Source organism: Bison bison, unplaced genomic scaffold, assembly GCF_000754665.1.
Source record: "Bison bison bison isolate TAMUID 2011002044 unplaced genomic scaffold, Bison_UMD1.0 scf7180017864364, whole genome shotgun sequence".
Lineage (NCBI taxonomy): Eukaryota > Metazoa > Chordata > Mammalia > Artiodactyla > Bovidae > Bison > Bison bison.
The window spans coordinates 4,764,732-4,788,319 of NW_011494936.1; the positions used below are offsets into that span (position 1 = coordinate 4,764,732).

The 23,588-nt window shown below is 42.0% G+C and overlaps 1 protein-coding gene across 2 annotated transcripts in view; it reads left to right on the forward strand.

Moving 5' to 3' along the window:
- The window catches only part of CREB5 (cAMP responsive element binding protein 5), a 436,878-nt gene that overhangs the window by 153,036 nt on the left and 260,254 nt on the right, over positions 1-23,588 (forward strand). For both annotated transcript variants that reach the window (XM_010855407.1, XM_010855408.1), the window contains exon 5: positions 18,646-18,818. In XM_010855407.1, the coding sequence (XP_010853709.1) occupies positions 18,646-18,818 (173 nt within the window). The remainder of the gene's footprint in view (positions 1-18,645; positions 18,819-23,588) is intronic.

Genomic DNA, 23,588 nt, shown 5'->3' on the forward strand with positions numbered 1-23,588 from the left:
CAGGCAAATTTTGCCTTGGAGTACAAAATGAAGCAGGGCAAAGGCTAACAGAGTTTTGCCAAGAGAATGCACTGGTCATAGCAAACACCCTCTTCCAACAACACAAGAGAAGACTACACATGGACATCACCAGATGGTCAACACCAAAATCAGACTGATTATATTCTTTGCAGCCAAAGATGGAGAAGCTCTATACAGCCAGCAAAAACAAGACTGGGAGCTGCCTGGGGCTCAGATCATGAACTCCTTATTGCAAAATTCAGACTTTTTGAATAAAATAGGGAAAACCACTACACCATTCAAGAATGACCTAAATCACATCCCTTATGATTATACAGTGGAAGTGACTAATAGATTCAAAGGAGTAGATCTGATAGACAGAGTGCCTGAAGAACTATGAACAGAAGTTCGTGACATTGTACAGGAGGCAGTAATCAAGACTATCCCCAAGGGAAAAAAATGCAAAAAGACAAAAGGTTGTCTGAGGAGGCCTTACAAATAGTTGTGAAAAGAAGAGATGCTAAAGGCAAAGGAGAAAAGGAAAGATATACACATTTGAATGCAGAATTCCAAAGAGTAGCAAGGAGAGAGAAGAAAACCTTCCTCAGTGATCAATGCAAAGAAACAGAGGAAAACAATAGAATGGGAAAGACTAGAAATATCTTAAGAAAATTAGAGATACCAAGGGAACATTTCGTGCCAAGATGGTATGGCCCTAACAGTAGCAGAAGATATTAAGAAGAGGTGGCAAGAGTGCACAGAACTGTACAAAAAAGATCTTCATGACCTAGATTATTACAATGGTGTGATCACTCACTTGGGGCCAGACACCCTGAAATTTGAAGTCCTAGATAGCATGTTCAAAAGCAGAGACATTACTTTGCCAACAAAGGTCTGTCTAGTCAAGGCTATGGTTGTTCCTGTGGTCATGTATGGATGTGAGAGTTGGACTGTGAAGAAGGCTGAGCGCCGAAGAATTGATGCTTTTGAACTGTGGTGTTGGAGAAGACTCTTGAGAGTCCCTTGGACTGCAAGGAGATCCAGCCAATCCATTCTGAAGATCAGCCCTGGGATTTCTTTGGAAGGAATGATGCTCAAGCTGAAACTCCAGTACTTTGGCCACCTCATGTGAAGGGTTGACTCATTGGAAAAGACTCTGATGCTGGGAGGGATTGGGGGCAGGAGGAGAAGGGGATGACAGAGGATGAGATGGCTGGATGGCATCACTGACTCGATGGACGTGAGTCTGAGTAAACTCCGGGAGTTGGTGATGGACAGGGAGGCCTGGCGTGCTGAGATTCATGGGGTCGCAAAGAGTTGGATACAACTGAGTGACTGAACTGAACTGAACTGAGCCTTAGGAAGCATCACTATGAACAAAGCTAGTGGAGGTGATGGAATTCCAGTTGAACTATTTCAGATCCTAAAAGATGATGCTGTGAAAGTGCTGCACTCAATATGCCAGCAAATTGGGAAAACTCAGCAGTGGCCACAGGACTAGAAAAGGTCAGTTTTCATTACAATCCCAAAGAAAGGCAATGCCAAAGAATGCTTAAACTATTGCACATTTTCACTCATCTCACATGCTTGCTTCTTGGAAGAAAAGCTACAACCAACCTAGACAGAATAGCAAAGGTCCATCTAGTCAAAGCTATGGTTTTTCCAGTAGTCATGTATGGATGTGAGAGTTGGACCATAAAGAAAGCTGAGTGCTGAATAATTGATGCTTTTGAACTGTGGTGTTGGAGAAGACTCTTGAGAGTCCCTTGGACTACAAAGACATCAAACCAGTCAATCCTAAAGGCAATCAGCCCTGAATATTCATTGAAAAGACTGATGCTGAAGCTGAAACTCCAATACTTTGGCCACCTGATGCTAAGAACTGACTCATTGGAAAAGATCCTGATGCTGGGAAAGATCTAAGGCAGGCAGAGAAGGGGACGAAAGAGGATGAGATGGTTAGATGGCATCACTGACTCAATGAACATGAGTTTGAGCAAGCTCCGGGAGTTGGTGATGGACTGGGAAACCTGGTGTGCTGCAGTCCATGGAGTCACAAACAGTCGGACACAACTGAGCAACTGAATTGAACTGAACTGATTGGATAGATATAATTGGATCATATCACAAAAATTAAGATAAAAGACTGTAAGCATTTCATCCTCCTCCTTCCAACATTGTCTGAGCACCCATCTCAGCCTGATGCACCCCCCAGCACACACTCTTCAGCCTCCACTGAATTTTGTTCGGCCTATGCTGGAGCTCAGTGTACTACAGTTGTTTTGGGAAGAGTATGCAGTAGTATATGTGTGTGTGTGTGTAGGAAACTTCCCTAAAGCTTGCATGTACTGGAAAGATAGGGTTCCTGAATTCTCTCTACACAGAGAAGACCTCAGCGTCTCTTAGGTCTTTTCCCTCAGCTACCATGAAACAGCACTAAAAAGACCTTTAAGAAGAATTCTTGATGGTTCTCATCCCAGTAAATGAGAGAGAAGAGAGAAAAGGGACCGTGTTAGTAATTCTTCAAACATTGGAGCCTAAACCTCCATCAGATGTGGAGATGTGAAAGAATGTTGGAATAAATGGAGCGACATACAGGACAAGGCTTGAAGAAGTGGTCTCTTCTGCCAGCAGATGATTAGATTTGATGCCTAAATGTTGTTGTTCCATTAAAAATGGGATGGAGAATTATCTACCCAGAGAAACTGGTATAATGTATAAATACAGAACTTACTTGTAGTCAAAGCTGCTTAATCAAGGTGAAGGTAATGCAAGCAATTCAAATAAAATGTCTTTCATCTTTTGCCCTGAATGTGCCTTTTTTGCTCAGTCATTCAGCCATGTCCAACTCTTTGTGACACCATGGACTGTAGCCCAGCAGGCTCCTCTGTCCATGGGATTTTTCCAGGTGAGAATACTGGAATGGCTAGCCATTTTCTTCTCCAGGGGATCTTCCTGACCCAGGGTTTAAACCTGCATCTCCTGTGTCTCCTGCACTGGCAGGCAGATTCTCTACCACTGTGCCACCTGAAAAGCCCCGATGAATATGCCTTTTACTAATGATTATAAACCTTTAAAGTGGCTTTGTATACTGAGATTCTATTTACGTTTCTGAATTTATCTATAAGGATTTGAAACTATTTCATAAAGTGACTAGTAAACAACATAGGTATGAAAACACCTGTGAAAAGTATATGTATTTTTTTTTAATACTTAGGCCTACAATTGGGTTTCTTTCAAAATAATCAGACAATAGTCATATATATGTGTACATATGGACATATATGTGTACACATGGACATATATGTACACATATACATATATATTTGTGGGGCAAAAAGTAAACAAACTTACATGTATCATCAGCTTGAGGATATGAGTATCAGTGCAAAGGGAAAGACATAGGCCTTTTGTCCAAGGACTCACTAAAAACTACAATTTGTGTGTGTATCTTTTCTTTCCTTTTTTTTGCATGAGCTTAGAATTGAACCCAGTGTCCCAAGTGGGAAGTGAGAATTCTACCACTGAACCACCCACATACCCGGGTGTGTTTCTCCTGTGGATCTCTGACTCTCCTGAGATCTCATCTTTGTTTTAGGTTTTGAAATACTCTTTCTTAGCCTATCAACTAATCAGTACATTTATTCCACCTTAAACCTGTCAGTGGAGAAATGGCACAGTAGGACAAAAGTGAGCCCAAGATGGCAAATTATAGAATGTTCGAGTTGCTGAAGATGAAGGCCCTGAAGATTTCATGTCCTAACACAAGAATAAGAGGTTGCCGGGGGAGATCATCTAAATACAAATATTTCATTGGCTTTTAGTGCTTACTTAGCAAGCCAGCCCGTAAATCCTGACTGTCCAGGGTAGAAAAATGCAGCTTCTAAATGTACTTACTTTCCTCCCATCCAATAGCTGGCAGAAGGAGAGTTGAGCTCAGCACGGTAATGGCTTTATGGTACATATACGCCAGGTGCCAAATTCTTCCTTCTGTGACTCCCACACAGAAAGCTGTTCTTATTCCAAACCCGATGGTTCTACCAGGAGGAAGGTAGACGAATCGGAAGCTGTGGCCTAAAAGTAAGACCTTGTGTTGAAGGTGTGTAGCTGGGTTCAGAGGAGCCGCGCTTCTCCCGGCTCATCGTTGTGGGGTGGAGCTGGGTTACCTGGGCACATGTGAGATGGGTGCGTCTCAGCTCTGCCTTCTGTTGTTTTTATCAGTCCAATCACGGCTTGTTAGGCACATGGGTAAATGCAGAGCAAGTTCAGTTAGTGAAGTCCTGCCCTTAGATGGTTCAAATCAAAGGAAAGGAAATAAGGATACAGATAACTCTGGTTTTTTTTTAATTATAGTAGGTAGGATGGAGTGAAAAATGTCATGGGTTCCAAACTGGGGTTTCTGATCTTTTAGGTCCCTTGTGTACATATAAATATATATTATTAATAATATAATAGTGTATATATATATATATATATATGCAAACATAAGATAATGCAAATGTAATCGGAACATAGTTGTGCTGCATAATTTCTGATTGTCCATCCAGGCCCATTTCCCCCTTCTGCACTCCACTGTCTTCCTTGCAAGGCTGACCTGTTTACACTGCCTGAATGAACACCTTTAACCTGTGTTTTCCTACTGATCTGGGCCTATGGCCACAGGGGCACTATGACAGGTTTCCGGAAAGGGAAGAAGGCGAGCCTGTGGGTCTGTTCTCCCAGCTTCTCTGGTTAGTTGCCTCTTTTGACTGAGGGTCACAGTTCTGGCCAGGTGCCCTCTCCACACAGCTCTCTCTCCTCCCCTGGTCCTGCTAACCTCTTCTCTCCTCTGATCCCAATGGTCTGTCACTTCTCTCACTCACAGAAGCCTGGGGATGCTAACAGCTCCCTGCTGAAACTGGCCCCAGGGTGCTACACTGTGGCTTGTGCTTTTCTGCATTCTGTCTACAACTTTGCAACTAGTTCCTTTATTATGGGTGCGTGCTAAGTCGCTTCGGTCGTGTCCAACTCTTTGTGCCCCTGTGGACTGTAGCCTGTCAGGCTCCTCTGTCCATGGGATTCTGCAGGCAAGAATATTGCAGTGGGTTTCCTTGCCCTCTTCCAGGGCATCTTCCTGACCCAGGGATCGAACCCCCGTCTCCTGCATTGGCAGGCAGGTTCTTTACCACTAGTGCCGCCTGGGAAGCCAGATTCCTTTATTAATCACTCCTAGAATTACCCATTTTGAGCATGCCATTTCTGTTTCCTACTGGGACCTCAAGTGATGCAGAGGTCCAACATTCTAATTGAAATTGTGCCTTTATCTGTAGTAAGTCCTCCAGATAACCTAAAGTATGAGCTTCTTTCTGTTTGACTAGGATTTTATCAACATTGTGAAATAGTATCTGATGGTACAGTGGAGTGAAATGGGATTTTAGTAATCAAGGGATGTAAAAGCTTCAAAAGACAAGTTGTATAGAAAAATGAATTCAGACTTTTAAGGAAGTGTTTTAGAAGCATGAGATCCAAGGGAGGAAAGTCATAAAAGAGATTCTTGGTGGTCAAAAATAAATAAATAAGTAAAGTCATTGGATTTTTTTGTATATTTTTCTTTTCTTGAGTTCTTGTTTTAAGAATTAGGATCTGAAATGGTCTGGTGCTTTTGGATTGAAATGAGTGAGAGAGGAATGGGTGTTATGAATGGGAATGAATGGATGAAGTAAGGGAAATAAGGACTCAAGGAGGCAGAGTTGTAATAGCAAACAGTGTGGCCAGGCCTCAGACATAGGCCTCACTGGGAGGTAATGTTTGAGCAAACATTTGGAAGAGGTGAGGGAGGTAGCTATGAGAATAATGTAAAGATGCCTCTAGCCTGTGGGGGTGGTGGCATCAAGGCTCCCATGTGCTAGCAGAGCGTCAGGGAGTGCAAGTCTGGAACAGAGTGAATAAGGTGAGAGGTGGTAGGAAATGAGGTCACAGTGGTGGGTGATGTCTCGTAGGTTGGGGATGTACCTTGCAGACTCTATAAACATGGAAACCATCTCATTGACCCCTACTGTGCTCCTCTGGACACCTGAGGATCCAGAGAACCCAAGTTCCCACTAGAACATTTTTAAGAAATTGGCCTCTTAATATTCAGACAGGATTTCCAGAAGCTTCTTTGGGGACTGTCACATCCCTCTGTGGCCAGTTCCCCTGCACTACACAAGTGCTATTTGGTTCGCTGTGGTCAAGAGAGAAATGTTATCTCTTTACATCAGGATTCCATCGAATAAAATAAACTGCATCTCTCACCAATTTTTCCTGTTGGATAATGGCATTTGGGTTTTGTCTTAAGATTTGAAACACTAGTAGCTATGATTCAGTTTCCTTGGAAGCAGTGGCGATTCAAAAAGTACTTATCCAAGAGCCACTTCCCAGTATAGAAATATGCTGCTTTATTAATATTGATCCTTAGAACAGCCTCGCAGAAACTTAGGTTTGTGAAGCTCTAAATAATTTACAAAGCAAGTTCATTCACGGAGAGTCACCTGACGGGTTCCACCAGCAGCAACATGAAGTGGGAGCCTCTTCATTCTCTATTGTTTCACAGGAGGAAGTCTATCTTGTAGTACTTTTTCCTTCCCGCTGAGGATCACATTTCTATGTTATGTTCAGAGCATAATGTTGCCAAATATTCAGGAATGCAGATGCCCAACCAGTGCTCCAGTTAGGGGAGTTTTCAGGCAAATTCATTTTAGTGGCCAGCCCTACCTTCTGTCTCTTTTGGCTGTGAGAGAAGAACTGAGGGATGAGGGGCCTGGGAAAGGCTAGGGAGAGTTTCTCCTTAGACCTGTGCTGGAGGTGCCACCTTTATATTTCTGGTCATTAAGCAAGTATTTGATTTTCTTAGAAATGTTGAAGAGAACTTCTCTGGTAGGCCAGTGGTTAAGACTTCACCTTCCAACGCAGAGGGTGTGGATTCCATCCTTAGTCAGGGAGATAAGATTTCCCCCATGCCTCACAGCCTAAAAAAAAACAAAAAAACGTAAAACAGAAGCAATATCGTAACAAATTTGATAATGACTTTAAAAATGGTCCTCATCAGAAAAAAAAAAATCTTAAAAAAAAAAAAGAAATGCTGAAGAAATAGACTTTCATCATCCCTGTAGGAGTTTTACATGCACTTATTTTTAGTAATTTTACTTTTTCAATAAGGCAGGGAGAGAAATTTACTTAGTGATTCTAAAATGGACCGCTTGCCTCCTGCACAGCCAAACCAGGCACAGGATGACTTCCCAGAATTTTCCTGTGTACTTGGTGTTGCTTTCATATTAAAGCCCCCTTTCAAAAACTCCCCAGGCCACACAGAAGCACGAGCCTGGCGATAGCATTGGTGCCATCTGCTTACCTTTCCTTACCCGTCCCAGGACCCCAGGTTTCACTTGTTTTTAATCACTTAGCTCTGACTTTTGGGCCCTATTTCCTAGTTGCTAACGATGGCCTGTCTTCAGCCAGGGTGCTCTTGTTTGAGTTGACCAGACATGTGGCAGTTTGAGGAGACTGTTGAGCTGTGTCCTGGCCTCTGCGTGTTGATAAGGACTTCTGCTGCTGCTGCTGCTGCTGCTGCTAAATCGCTTCAGTCGTGTCCGACTCTGTGCAACCCCATAGACGGCAGCCCACCAGGCTTCCCCGTCCCTGGGATTCTCCAGGCAAGAACACTGGAGTGGGTTGCCATTTCCTTCTCCAATGCATGAAAGTGAAAAGTGAAAGTGAAGGTGCTCAGTCATGTCCGACTCTTCGAGACCCCATGGACTGCAGCCTACCAGGCTCCTCCATCCATGGGATTTTCTAGGCAAAAGTACTGGAGTGGGGTGCCATTGCCTTCTCCGGATAAGGACTTCCTGAGGACCCAAATTCACAAGTGGTCTCTCTTTATATCTCAGGCTACGACAGCCATGTGCCCAACACAGACGAGGAAATTACAGATTGATTGCTCTTTATTTCCATATCATCACCTCAGGAATCATAATTCATTCATCCATTTACTCATTGGTCATCTCGTTCTGTGCCAGGCATGGAGCTTGCACGTGTGTGTGTGTTCAGTTGCTTCAGTTATGTCCGACTCTTTGTGACCCCATTGACTGTAGCTCACCAGGCTCCTCTGTCCGTGGGATTCTCCAGGCAAGTATACTGGAGTGGGTTGCCATACCCTCCTCCAGGGGACCTTCCCCACCCAGGGAGCAAACCTGAGTCTCCTGCATCGGCAGGCAGGTTCTTTAGCTGGGCTACCTGGGCTTCCAGGTATGGAGCTTAGGCATGGAGCTTAGGCACTGGCAATAGAGGAGAAAATGAGACAGGCACTGTCCTTGCTTCCTGGAATTTATAATATGGTGCACTGAAAATAAGAAGTTACTATGTGATCAGGATAGGTGATGATGAAATTCTGGAGCTGGTGGGAAAGCAAAGAAAACAGCTGTGGGAATCGTTATGGAGGCAGAATCAACAGACTGAAGAAGTTAAGCAAGATCACGTGCTTAATGGTGGATCAGATGGAAACTCAGACCTGTTGACTAGCCCTTTGCCCTCTACTTAGTGCTCTCATCAGCTCTAGATGATGTGTCTTTCCTTCTTTCTTGTTTGTATGTGTATAAAGATGATGTACGGCAAAACCAATACAATATTATAAAGTAATTAGCCTCTAATTAAAATAAATAAATTTTTTTAAAAAGATATTTTTCTGACTCATTTGTTTTTCATCCCCTTCTTTCCCTAAATTTCCATATTTTCTCTAAACTGTAGGTCCTCTAAAAGAGCACTTACTTTTTCTTTTTTTTCTCCTCTTTCCTCGACATTGGCTATACTTACTGTTTACTCACTCAGCAAGCATCTATGTGATAGCCATTGTATTAAGCCCTGAGGACAATGATAAGAAATCAGACCTGTCCCTGTCACTAGAGTGTTCATAGCTGGAAGGGGAAACTGACCTGAATTATAGAAGTAAATGTACCTGTGTGTTATAGGAACTTTGAAAGAAGTATGTATGGGATAAGATGGAGGACAAAGGAGTGGTCAATTGATTATAATATCATGACCTGGAAATAATGATTATCACAGTTGCTCATTGAGAGAGGCTATAAAGGAAAAGATCTGGGTGCTGAGGAAGAAAATAACAGGGGGCATATCTTTAGTTAGGGAGGTAGTGTTAGCATTTTAGTAATCATGATAATAATAATGATAATTATAATAATGACTACTAACTTTTATTGGACATTTAATGTATCCAACATTTCACTCAGCTCTGTATTTATATTACCTAACTTAATCTTTATAAAAATCCTACAAGGCAGGGTTGTTCCTGTGTAATGACTGAGAAAACTAAAGAGAAGCTATAAACTTGCTCAAGATCACACATCATTCCTTTATTCACTGAATAATGGAATTTATTGCACATCTATGAAGTTCATGGCACTGGCAGTTCTCACATGAACATGGAATATTCCCTTCTCCAAGTTTCCTGGAAGAAGCATTTGTAAAAATAAATCAGGCTTTCTGATGGAGGTGTGGATAAGGCACTATGGGGGAGCAGAGCGGGGAATTAACAGAGCCAGAAGTGGTGGAAGGCTCCACAGAGGAGGGAGCATTGGAGCTGGACCTTGATGCTTGGGTTGACTTCAGAGAGGAAATGTTATGTGCAAAGGTAGAAAAGAGACATGCAACGATTTAGGATAGTCAAAAAACATCAAAGTCTGTGTGTGTCAGCGGTAGGGGAGAGGAAGGGGAAGATGGGTTGGCAGGAGGTGAAGTGGGAAAGATTGATGGCAGCTAGAATGTAAAATGCTGAAATCAACTTGAAGGTGCTCATAGGAGGTCATGGATGGCCAGTGGAAGTGTTTAAATAGGCTGATGCCATGATGGAATGAATGCGAAGCTTTCTGGAAGAAGTTCCTTGAGAAAGGAGGAACTTTACCAGAGAGCAGTGCTGACAATATCATTTTCAGTGGTGTTAGATGAGTTTCTAACTTCCAGGATTATCTGTAAATACAGAAACACCAGACATTTGCTCCACTGTGATTCTAGTAAGCTGAATGAAGTCCTCGTGCCATTTCATTTCTTCTTTTCCATATGATTGTATTTAGCAGGTGCAGTCAAGACAGTCACATGGGAGATGAGAGCAGAGACATGAACAGTTCAGGGCCCTGAGAATCTAAACAGGAAGGAGGAGGATCTTTGAGACAGACCCAAAGACTGTTTCTCACAGTCATGGGTAGCTTCTAAGAAGAGGTTTATTGTCTTAAACATTTTACAACAATATTAAATGAATAGCTATAAAATGCTTACAGGGGTGCTTCAGGGCTCTGTTGCCTGAAACCCAGTATTAGAAAGGATGACAGAGGTCTGGGATTGGAGGAGAGTGTGGACCAGTCAGACGGATCAGATCTTGCTGCTGTGTGTCCTGCAGACTGACATATAGAGCCCCAGTTAGGAGGTGCTGCCTGCTTCCTGGAAAAGTGGGAGTGGGCTAAGACCACTGAGGGTTACATCACTGTGCGAGCTGCCTTTCTACCCATTGCAAGAGAAGTTGCCTTAGAAGTCGAACTTGATCCAAGTGTCAGAAACATTATCTCTTTCTCAGGCTTTCTCTGAGCTCTGGGAAACTTTTAAGGAAGGTGAACTCTCATCGTAGAGTGAGCTAGTCATGGTTGGTTGGTTGTTTCGATAATTTGGTGAAAGTATTGATCAACGCTTTTTGAACTAGTTTTCCCTCCCTAATTCTAATCTGTATTCTTCATAGTAAATCAGTTTAGAAATGCTTATGCAGCCAAAATGACCTTGAGATAAGGGTTATTGATCAATCACTTTGAAATGAATTAATGGTATATTCCCACGCTTTGCTAGCTGTGAAGGCTGTGGTGATGACATTGATCCAAATTAGTGGTATGACAGATAGACTCTAATTCTCAGGATCATATACTATAGCATCAGTTGTTCACTTCTTTTAACATCCATAGCAATGATATCAGATATACTTTATATCTTTTGCTGTGTCACTTTCCACTAGAAAATATTTTAAGGAGAGACTGTAGAGGCAGTGTGGATTCTGAAGCCAAGCTGCCTAGTTCCCAGCTTGTCCACTTCCTCATTGTGTGACTTTGAGGACTCTTAACCTCTCTATCAGAGAAGGCAATGGCATCCCACTCCAGTACCCTTGCCTGGAAAATCCCATGGGCGGAGGAGCCTGGTAGGCTGCAGTCCATGGGGTCACTTAGAGTCGGACACGACTGAGCGACTTCACTTTCACTTTTCACTTTCATGCATTGGAGAAGGAAATGGCAACCCACTCCAGTGTCCTTGCCTGGAGAATGCCAGGGACGTGGGAGCCTGGTGGGCTGCCGTCTATGGGGTCACACAGAGTCAAACACGACTGAAGTGACTTAGCAGCAGTAGCAGTAGCAACCTCTCTATGCATCAATTTCCTCTTCTGTAAAATGGAGGTAATAATCATACCAAACTTCTAGACTGATGATAAGGATTAAATGAGATTTTGGACATATGTTCAGGCTGTGTGTTAGCCATTACTTATAATATTTATGTTAATAATCAGTCATAGGGAGTAGCCACCCAGAATTAACCATTTACTGTCTGAGCCTCACATTCTGAACTTTACTGAAAGGAAAGAAGTGCACATTTGCTGTCAGGTACTATGATGGAGTATCTGTTATCTCATGTGAAACTCACTACAATCCTGTCCACTAGATGGTTATCTCCATTTTAGAGATGAAGAAGGTATGGCTCCAAAAGCTTAATAACGTGTCCCAGATAGTATAGTGCTGAAGCGAACTTGAGCTCGATGGCACTGCTCATGTTTTCTTTGTGTAATTTGTTCCTCCTTAGAATTCTCCAGGGATAAGTGACAAAACAGAATTAAAGGTACACGTCAAAGCTGGAGTTTTCACAGTGCTCTGTGCTCTCCTTTCCCTTCCTCTCCTGCAGAGGTTGCCTGAGATAATGTCTTATCTTTGTGGTCCATCCTGCACTGTGCGACTATGCTAAGGAGAGAGAGGCAGCCTGCATGGCCCCTGTTCTCCTGCAACCCCAGCCATGCCTCATATAATTCCACGCTGTCTCCTTTGTCACGGAACAGCCCATCTTCTCAGTAGGATTCAAAATACTCATACCATTACAGCTCTCAAGAGCACCAGAAAGGAGTCAAGACCCTCTAGAGTCTCTCCAACACTTCCAGAGAGCCTAGATCTTCCAGAAGGTTAAAACCTTTGTTATTCTATCAAAGTCTCAGACATCTTTTGGATGCAGTTCATGGATGTTTACACTGGAGAAGTTCTGAAAGTCTTCCTAACTGCCTGGGCATCATTAAGATGCAGACAATTCTAAGATTGCACAACTCATCTTGTAAACGCGTGGCTTATAAAGTCTCCACACCTTGGCAGTTGGAAAGAATATAGATTTGAAGATAACACTTGGGGACTTTATGGGAATCAACATCATTTTGTCTGTATGCTCCAACCTTCACTTTCATTTGTGGTCCACCTCCCTTCATCCTGCACCACACCCTGAAATTATAGTTATTTGTAAGAGTGTGGACTTATGTTCATATACATCAGGTTGTTTTTTTAATATTGGTTTCCAAGCCCATGCATGTTGAACAATTACCACTCTACCTCAAACTCACTGACTGTGCAATCAAGACTCATTATTACCCCAGTTCTCATCCCATTCACACACCCTTTATGTCTCAGAACAACAGTAAATGGAGAGCAAGGTATATTGCAGGACATAAGGAAAAGAAGGCGGCCAAGGACATGCAGAGAAATCGAAACTAAAGAGGGGGAAAATTTAGGTGAAAATGGTTTCTTCTGAGAAGCTTTTTCATCTTTGGTGTTTGTGAAATTTTATTTTGTTAGGTCTGTTCCCTCAATCATGATCTCTTGGGTCTGGTGGAAAGCTATAATTTTTGGAAAGTTCATTTATGCAAAAACTAATGGTTATGGAGGAAAATCAATGTTTGTAAGTCCTTGAATCAAGTCTAAAAAGTCTGTGTGGATATGTAGTGTCTCATAAAATGTAACATAGAAAGACATGTAGAGTGGCAGAGCTGGAAAAGATCATGGGGACCATGTGAAGTCAAGGGGAGCTGAATGATTTATGCAGGTTATATGACTATAAGGAGGGGTAGAGAGACTGAACTGGAAGAGACCTCCTAACTGCTAAGGCAGTATATTTTCAAAATTATCACAGGTTACTAATTATTTGGAAGCATCTGAGCCAAATTATAAACCATGTATTGTGAGAGAATCTTAGCAAGAAGAGACCTTAGAGATCATTTAGTGCCATCTCCCTCAGGCTGTAAGAATCCTCTTGGTGACATCCTTTACAGATGTCCACTAGTCCCTACCAGCTTAAATCTGATGCTTAGAAGCTCAGTACTTTATAAGGCAACTTGTTTTGTCTTTGGTTATCCCTACATATTGGTAACTTTATCCCAACTAAAGGTCTTATTTCTATTTTTAAAGTGCCAGTCCAGAAGGAGTGCGTGTGGCCAGAGGGAAATGGAATAGTATTAGCGATGGTGTAGAGTTTTACTCTTTTTCTCATCTTAAAATTAGAATAGTAATGCCTATCTTACAGTGTCATTGTGAGGATTAGTGAAGTGAAGTGAAGTCGCTCAGTCATGTCTGACTCTGCGACCCCATGAACTGTAGCCCACCAGGCTCCTCCGTCCATGGGGTTCTCCAGGCAAGAATACTGGAGTGGGTTGCCATTTCCTTCTCCAGGGGATCTTCCCAACCCAGGGACTGAACCCAGGTCTCCTGCATTGCAGGCAGATGCTTTAACCTCTGAGCCACCATTGTGAGGATTAGAGGAGCAGTTTATAAAGTATCTAACATAATAGCTGCTTCAATAGGTACTCAAATTATAGTTATTGTTGGCGTTTATCATCTTGATCCCATTTTTTTTGAAATTATGCCCTCTGGAGCAACATAGACTATGTCTAATACCGCAAATATTTGAAGGCAGTTAGCATGACCTCTAAGCCTTCTTTTCTTCAGACTAAATATTCCCTGATTCTTCTACCCCTCTTCTGTGATGTATTTTGGATGCCTCCATTGCTTTCATTCCCGCCTATTTGTCAATTTCCCCCTTAAAATGTGGTGGCCAAATGTGGTCAGTCCGATGTGCTCGACAGTGAAATAATTACTTCCCTTGATCTGGACTTTGCACTTGTCCTACAGCAACCTAGATTTATGTTAGCATTTTTGGAGGCCAGATCACACAGTTGGCTCCAGTAAAACCATGTTCTACTATACAGAATGTTAGTGATGCCTCCCAATATTGTGTCAACCACAGATTTGACAAGCATGAATTTACATCTTCATCCAAGCTGTTGATAAAAATGTTGAACAAGGAAAGGGCAAAGGTTGAACCCCCAGATTCTTCCCTGTATATTGACATCCATCACTGATTGGTAACATTGTTTCACCAGCTCAGAGTCTATGCACCTATACTAACAAAAATAGCTCGGCAAGATACAGTCACTCTTTGTGTTTTTGAAATTGGATATTTAATTCATCTAAAGATAAAATGCCATTCTTTTATCGAGGAAGACAGGTTTTGAACCCATAATTAGGAAAATGTGAATTCAGAAAGTAATTTCATGTTTGAGTTACTATGTAATGCTGAAAGAAAAAAAATCATCTTCTCTTAATGCAAAATGATAATGCTTGGTTAAATTTGTTTATTTTTCCAAAATGTTTTGAAATTACTCTCTGGGTCTTGGGGGAGGAGGCTGGAGAATTTGCAGATTTCATATGTGGGGGAGAAAGGAGATTTTTGAAGAATAGCATAACTTTTAGGAGTTTTTTCCATCTCTGAAGGATATCACAGAGACAAAGAGATCTCTTTAAAAATGTTGGTGGGGATGTGTGTGAAGTATATTCCTGGTAGTCTTTTTTATTCTTTTTAATGATTCTCAGACAACATTCCTAGACTTTTTGAGGGGAAAGGTATTTCTCTCTCTCTCATTTAACATGCTTCACTCTGAATAAATCAAACCAATTTCTTTGTATCACGTTTCAAAAACTTTGAACAAAGGTTTTCTTGGTTTTCATGGTGAAGGTAAAGAATTATTATGGACATATCATTTGAGCCAAAATGTTCAAAGACTTGAAGTTCATTTCTAAGTACTTTCCTTCAAGGGCTCATTCAGTGTCTTCTCAAAGACTTTGATTTCCAGTGTATGTTCCAGGTTTGTGGCTTTCTTCTTAATTCTGATCCTATTTCTCTAATATCTAACGTATCTTAACTTCTCTTATTGTGATCATACTTTGAGATTTTAAAGTAAACAGACAAGAGAGCTCACATTCTCAAAATTCACCCAGGAAATAAAAGATAAGATTTCATCATACTGAATATTTTAGGAATGTCATTTTATAGTTTACTCATTCTCTATAGTTTACTGTGTGCCTACCTTATGCTGGGCATTGATCTGGGCAACAGAGACTCAGTGTGGAGTAAAGTCAAATTTAGTCCCTTCTCTCATCTTGCTTATATTCTAGAGGGAGCAACAGATTTTAGTCAAATAATCAAAGACAATTGTGAACTTGTGTAAAGTGCCGTGAAGGAGGGGGAGATGGTGCTCATTCTTGGAGAGGTCAGGGAAGGCGTTCTCACGTGATGCTCAGTTTGTGATTTGAAGGTGCAGGTAGGGAAAGAGCACAGGTAGCAGAAACAGCATGTTCAGCCCTGTACCGACATATGGAGCAGGATGAGAGCAGGGAAATTCCTGCAGGTGGAGTGAATCACAGGGAGCGAGAGTGAAGGTGGTGTGAGATGAGCTGGGGAGGTCGGGAGGCTCTCATGCAGGCCTTGAAGATCATGCAGAGAGTGCTGTTAGGGTCTTCTGAACCATGAGAAGCCATCTAAGCAGCCTGGAGAGGGTGGGCAATGTAGAGGGATCTGTATGTTATGTGCTTGGTTTTGCCTTTTGAAAAGATGACTGTGGCTGTAGTATGGGAAGGAGGAGGAAAGGAAGTCAAAGTGAGTGACAGGGGCCTGGTTTGGAGAGCGCTTGTTGAACCCAGGAAAGAAGATGATGATGGTTGGGTAGAAGTTGGTGGAAGAAGAGACAGAAAGAGAAGAATGATGCTTGCATTGAATTTATGGTACTTGGGGACTCCACGTGGGGGTGATAAAAAAGAGATGCCAAAGGTAACTCAAAAAGGGTTTAGACATTTTATATTATTGTCATGAACTTAAAGAAGATTATTTTTAAAATCATATGGCTCTGTTGATAACTTTCACTAGCACAACAGAAATAATAAAATGAAAGTCAGAAATCCTTCTGTGCCTGAGATCTATTATTAACAAAATAGGTGACTGTGAACAAGATGAAAAATTTTGAATATCTTGAAGGATCCAAACAATGGAAAAATAATACTTGCAATGTTTACTTCATCACAACCTCACACTAAGACCTCGGAAAATGAGTTTGTTGAGGTTCACCTTTGAAAGAAATAATGATTATCTTTATTTTCAGTATTACTTTTCATTTGATTCTTTAGACCTCTAGATCCCATAAAAATAACTCAAGCATATCCCTGTGCTGCCACCCCAATACAAATCACTATTTCCTTTCATCTTACTTTAACCAACCACAATATTTTCCCATGTCAGAAAAATCTTCCAGTATATAACAGGAGCCTTTGGATCATGTGTGTGTATGTCTAAACCTGTTCATGCCTTTGGGACCCCCGACAACACAGTCAGCTCACAGTCTAAGCCAGGTGCCCAGTTGCCATCTGGACTCTGGACAGACTGTGTGGTCAGGATTTAGAAATCAGAAACCTGGGAAAGGTGCAAAGTGATGGACACAACCACCCCCGCCACCATATATGTTATCACCATCATTTAACACATAGTGCAGGAAATCCTGTTCTTTGCAGAAGAACTTCAAAGAACCACTTCCTGTTCTCCTGAGTACTGTTTATTTTCTTCTTTGCTAACCCCAAAGCACAGACAGATAGCTATTTTTCCTCTAGTAAATTGCTAGTGACACTCCATTTCTTTCCTGTCATCCTCAGCCCACTGTCCAACTGACCTCTCAGATTTCCATACCCTTCTAGGCTAAGGAGCTGTACTTGGATGTTTTCAGTGGCCCACTGACTTATGTAACTTTGTCCTGTACTTTCTTTTTCTTTACTAGGTTCTGAATTTCTCACATTTCAGCCCTCTTATGCCTCAGCGTGAATCCTCTCTTCTTGCCCCAGTGACATTCTTTTCTAAGCATTGACTTACATACACTATCACATGTGAAATAAATAACTAGCATAAGCTGCTGTATAGCACAGGAAGCCCAGCCTCGCACTCTGTGATGACCTAAAGAGTTGGGATGGCGGGAGGAGGGAGGCTCAACAGGGAGGGGATATACATATATATATATATATATATATATAATTATGACTGATTTGCATTGGTGCATGGCAGAGACCACTGTAACACTGTAAAGCAATTATCCTCCAATAAAAAAGAATAAGCACTGTCTTTTAAGCTAGCTTTATCATGCATATTTTACCTTGCATGCATGCTAAGTCATTTCAGTCACGTGCAACTCTTTGCGACCCTGTGGACTGTAGCCCTCCAGGCTCCTCTGTCCATGGGATTCTCCATGTAAGAATAGTGGAGTGGGTTTCCCTCTTCCAGGGGATCATCCCAACCCAGGGATCGAACCTGTGTCTCTTATGTCTCCTGAATTGGCAGGCAGGTTCTTTACCACTAGTGCCACCTGAGAAGCCCATACTTTACCTTACTTTTGAATTTTAAACAAAGAAGCTTTCACTCACGTCACCAGAAATAAAGACAGGATGTTAAGTCACTCCAGTGACTTGGTTGTGCCGTTATTTTCTTCCCTACTTTATTCATGTATATAGGTGTGTTTACTGAATGCCTACTGTGCTCCAGTCCCCATGGGATAGAGTCATGAACACAAACATTGTATGTGCTAGAGGAAAAGACAGTGAACAAGTAAACAGGTGAACAAGTGTTGTCAGTATTCCATGATTCAACCGAAGTATTAGAGATCTATCTTATGGGAAAACAATAGAGAGCTGTAACTCACTCTCGTCACTGAACCCCAGACACCCTGTTGTCTTTCACCGTCAACATCCTCACTCCCTAGGTTGTTGAGCTTGGGTCATGCATGCTCAGATTATGATTGAGAAAAGTAGTTTCCTGGGGGGAAAAAAGAGGTGGTTACTCGTATAGGACTGAAAAAGAAAAAATAACAAGTGTGCTTGTCATTCAAAGCAGGGTGCTGAATGGCTTTTCACTAAATCATAATGTTATGCACTTACCACAGAAATCATTTTCAAATGGAATATATATCACCCCGAGTCAGGGCAGATATGCACTAAACTTCACATGGGAGGTGGCAGGGTGATTAGTGAACTTCCAGGTATTTTCTTATGTGCCTTACTCTTAAGGCGAATAGTTATTTTTCATCTCCTTGAAGCTGTAAGTTATAACAAAATAAATGGACCCATGGCTTGCCAGAAGCCATAACTCTGTATTTAGTTGACATGACCAGATTCCCCAGTTTGGCCTTTGAAAGCCTGAGAGCAGAATAAAGCATTAACCTCTTCTGACCCTTTCCCCTCTGTCTTCTCTGGGCAGAATATCTCGATGCATAACCCCGTTGGTGGGGCCATGGCGGGGCCTGGAGCTCACCAGCTCGGCAGCGCCCGGATGCCCAACCATGACACCAGCGTTGTGATTCAGCAAGCCATGCCGTCACCCCAGTCCAGCTCTGTCATCACGCAGGCCCCTTCCACCAACCGCCAGATCGGGTAAGGAGATCTCCTCGGTTGTCTCTGGGTCCTGGCCAGAGCTCAGGGCAGCTTCTGGACTTTCTTCTGGTTTCTAGTCTGCAGGTTGGATAAGACAGAAGTTGGTTTTCCTCGCTGGTGTGATACTGCCTAGAGCTCAGAGTGATGTTTTTGATGGGAGAAAGGTAGAGGGAGTCTCTGTTTGGTAGAAGCTCTTTGACCGTGGCTCTGAAGAGAAGAGCAAGTCGTTCTGTGTCATTGTTCCTTCAGAGAAGATTCTTGAACCTTAAAGTGACTGTGGGGAAACCCCTTGGATGTTGGGAGCAGAGTGTAGTTCTCAGGACAAATGCTTGAGGATGGTGGAGGGAAGTGTCACCCACCCAGCTTCCTCATTAACAGAGTATGTGCCTCCATTCCTAAGACCAATGTCCAACACCCGTCTCTTTGGTATGTTTCCACAGTCCTCCTTCTCTCTGATAATTCTTCTTGCTTCTTTCCCTTGTTAATATTAATACCTTCTCATTAGCTCACCTCTCTTTCTGCACTGGTTCATATTCAATCCTGGAGAAGACAAAACAAAGAAGGCAGACCCTATCCTTCTCATTTATGTAAAAAAGACAATACTGAGGCATTGAGAAAAATAGGTAGAATGCTCCCAGATACTGTATCATGGCATGGCACAAGCACTCACTCCTGAGTATCATGTGATAGCTCTTGGTCCTTGTTACTCAGAGTGTGGTCTGAGGACTGGCAGCATGGGTATTACCCAGGAGCTTCTTAGAAATGCAAACTTCTGGCCCAGCTTCCTGCTCTCCAGAATGAGGATGGTGTGTCTTCTCTCCACCCTCACAAGAGTAATGTGAAAAGGAAATAAAAAATTTAAGAGTGCTTGGGATCTTAGGAAGAAAAAGTAGTAACTTAAGCCAAAGAGCTATGATAAATTTATGTTGCTGGATGCTGAGAACTCCTTGCTCCTTGTTCCTAGAATTCTCTGTTTAAAATAGGAATGGGAGCTTGCTGTATTTGGTGTGCATATCAGAATTTAGTTTGAATTTTCCACTGAATAGTAGATATGTAGAATAGTAGATTTTAAGAAAAAATTAGAAGCTATCTCACTCTTTGTCAGTATCTTTTCCCTTCCTTGTTTTAAAAGTGTATAAGAATTCCCCACCCAGAGGGAGCACTAGGGACAATGGCTTATCCCTCCTCAGAATACACTAGAAAGGGTACCTTGTCTCTCACATTTCTCAACTTATCAGGATGGGTTGTGACATATAAAGACAAATCTTAACAAGTGAGAGTCGTGGGTAATAACTATGTTGTGAGTTTGCCATGGGAACCTTTGGTTTCCCATTCAAGAAACAGAAAATTAATCTGGCCATTCGAATGCTTGGTTTTGTTGGAATAAGCCAGTGCTAAAGTTGCAAGTGTGTCTGTGAAAGAATCTTTTTTTTCTCAAATGTCTATGGGAGTAAATGCTTCTCCGTCCAAAGCAAGAACCTGTAATATACTAAGAAGGTGGGGTCATTAAAGACAGCATCTCAGTCTCAAGGGACTCCTTCACTCCAGTGGCTTGGCTTTGGGCAAACAATTCACAGCTAGGTGAGCTAATTATAATTATTTTATTTTTCTTTCAAGGGGAAAAAACATAAAATGTGCTAGATTTTATTAGCATTTTTACAGCATTCCTTCTCCCCTGGAGTTCTTCTGCCTCCTGCCCCCTAACTTCCCTCTTGGAGGCCCTTAGTTTTTGGCCATTGTTAGTACAATGGTGGTTTTTGTGAAACAATCTTTTAAGGGTTAGCACTAAATTCTAAGATGGGTGTTGACTCTGTCAATAATTTAGCCAGCTGGCCAGGGCTGCACAGTTGGATGACATTTCTAGGCTGTGTCACTGTGCCCTGTCAGGTGGGGGTATGTGCCATCTCCCGACCCACTCTGACTTCCCGTTTATTCCCAGTCCTGGGGTGTTATGTGTCTCTCCTGGTGTTTTCTAGGAGATAATTGTCACTTTCAGGACTCTGTCTCCTTGCCAAACTTGAGGGAGGCTGTTTCTTGCTTCAGATTCTTCCCTGTTGTGTTTGCCATGTTGATTCCAACCCCCACACCCCATCATTTCCATTTTTCTCCATGTGACCCATCTAAAACCTTGCCCGGATGATCATGGGGGCTCAGCAACCCATCTCACCAGTGGATTCAGAATGAAACTCTAGGTGGTAACATTTGGGGACGGCTGACTCTTTTATTTCTCTCAGCAAAGAGGAAATGAGTACTTATTTTAAAACATGAGTTCCCTCTGGAGACTGTGTCTTTAAATGAGCATTTGAAATTGCAGATAGTTTTCTTTCTTTTTTTTTTTCCCCTCTGAGGCTGCACAGAACCATATTGTAGTAATATTCTGATTTTTATCACAACCTCAAATATTTAAGTGTCAAAATCTGGCCAAGCCACCTGCAAATGTTTGCCATGGCTACTGGCCAACAAAAACAGCAAACAGCAATGAAAGTCTTCATTCAGGCTCCGTGCTTAAGCTGCACCCAGCCAGAGAGGCTGGGACCCACCTGTGCCCATGCACAGGGCTTTTTTGCTGTGGCCAGTGGGCGTGTTCACAAATAGAACTTTGCGGGAGAGAGAGGGGGCCACCCATCTCCCGTTCCCCCCTTTTCTTCCCTTTGACTAGTGCTGGGTTTCTGTTGCCAATCCCACTTTTATTCTCCTTTCTGCCACCATCCCCCCTTCATGCTGTATTTAAACTTAGAGGTTTAAATGTATTGGGAGTGATATTGACATGAAGGACTGGAAATGGGAACAGTGCCTGCTCCTAAGGAAGATTTGTAGGACAGAGTGTAGGCATCCTTGTGAGCATTTGATTTTCATATTTTTGGAGCAGGCACTGAGTCAACGTAGGACCAAATGGGTGGAAATGCAAAAGTCTGAGATAGACAAATCACGTGGGCAAACTTCAGTCTGTCCTCTATCACCCCCTTCCATCGCCAATGCCCAGTTCTGTCCAAGTAGTGCTTTTTATCGCGATAGAAACTGGAGGTAAGTATAAATATCCCAAATTGCGCTCGTGTGGTTAGGCAGGCTAGAAAAACACACAGTGTTGGAGAGTGTGGGAGGCATCCCCAAACTAGTGACTACTTGTGCTTAGTCAAACTGGCAGACACCCTGTCGAGAAGAGTGCCTTTGGCTGATTGATGGTAGCGTTTTAGGAGATAAGTTTTCCAGATGGAAAAAGAAAAAGAGGGAGCCATGGGGTGTGGGGGAGACAAGCGAGACAGAAAACAAGCATGTGTTAAATACAGATGAAATCGATTCTCCCTTGGACCAAATATGTGGCAGATTCCAAGCAGTATCTCTCCTCTAGTAATTTTTTTTATTAGAGATCATGTAACAGGCTCATTAATTCAGGATCAAGTCTGCAACTCCTAAGAGAATGGTGGAAGAGCAGGTATCAGTAGTATAAATTCTCTCTCTCTCTAATTCTGTCTCTCTCTCTCTTTCCTCATATGAGAAATTTTTGTAGGAGCCAGCAATCAATTGAGAAAGTGGCTACAATTTTAATAGATCCTAGCTTTCCTAGGTGGCTCAGTGCTTAAGAATCCGCCTGTCAAGCAGGAGACACAGGTTTGATCCCTGGATTAGGAAGATCTTCTAGAGAAGGAAATGGCAACCCACTCCAATAGTCTTGTCTGGGATAATCCCATGGACAGAGGAGCCTGGCAGGCTACGTTCCATGGGGTCGCAAAAGAGTTGGACATGACATAGCAACTGAACAACAGCAAATTCCTAGAGAAACCTATTTCTCTTTATGGACCAATGTTATTAGATAATTCATGCTTGGTAATTTTTTAGGAAGACAATGAAAGTAATATGGAATGAGGTGATCTATAACAATGGATATCAGTACAGAGTTCTGACAGGTTGTGAGAAGCACTTCCAAAATAGTCCATAAAATTTCTTCCTGTATTCAGAATGTTCTATAGATTTAGTTCTCCCTGTGGAATTGGCAAATGCATAAGCTTGTTAGATTATTGGTAAAAAAATTATTTGCCAGTAATTGTTTACAGTGTAGATGTGATATATCTAACATCAGGATATACAAATGTTCCTACCGAGGCTGATATTTGAAAAGAAGATATCTGGTCTTTTCTGGAATATTCTAGTTAGGATATCAAGAAATTTGAAAATATGTTTGACAGAATGTATATATAAAACCTCTCTCTGATTTTATGCCAGTTTTAGTCTTGGCACATGTATGTTTCTAGGTATATTAGCTGTTTCATCATACACTCTATTTGCATAAAGCTGTATTTAGGCAACGTAGATCTAAGATTTGGCCAGAAATTTATAGAAAATATAGCAAATCTTGTAAAAATAAAAAGGAACTGATACTCATCATAAATTGTATTTCTCTCACCCTTTCTGAGCTTTTTTTTTTTTTTTAAATAACAGTAATAAAAGAAGAGTTTATCACATCTCAGAACTTACTGATGTAGAAAACAATGCCACTTTGCCTGTTGGAGAAAGTCATGTGGTTTTTTGTACGAGTTGCTGTCGATGCTTGAGGTGTCCATTGAGATGGGAATGTTAATTGATTCAAGGATTTCTGTGTCTGTCTTTCTGAAAAAAGGGAAGGGAAAGGTCAGTAAATGATGCCATCACAAAAAGGCACTGCTTAAAGAAAATTTATGTGAAACATCAGCTTACAGTTGACTCATACTGTAAAGAATTTGCCTGCAGTGCAGGAGACCCGGGTTCAATCCCTGGGTTGGGAAGATCCCCTGG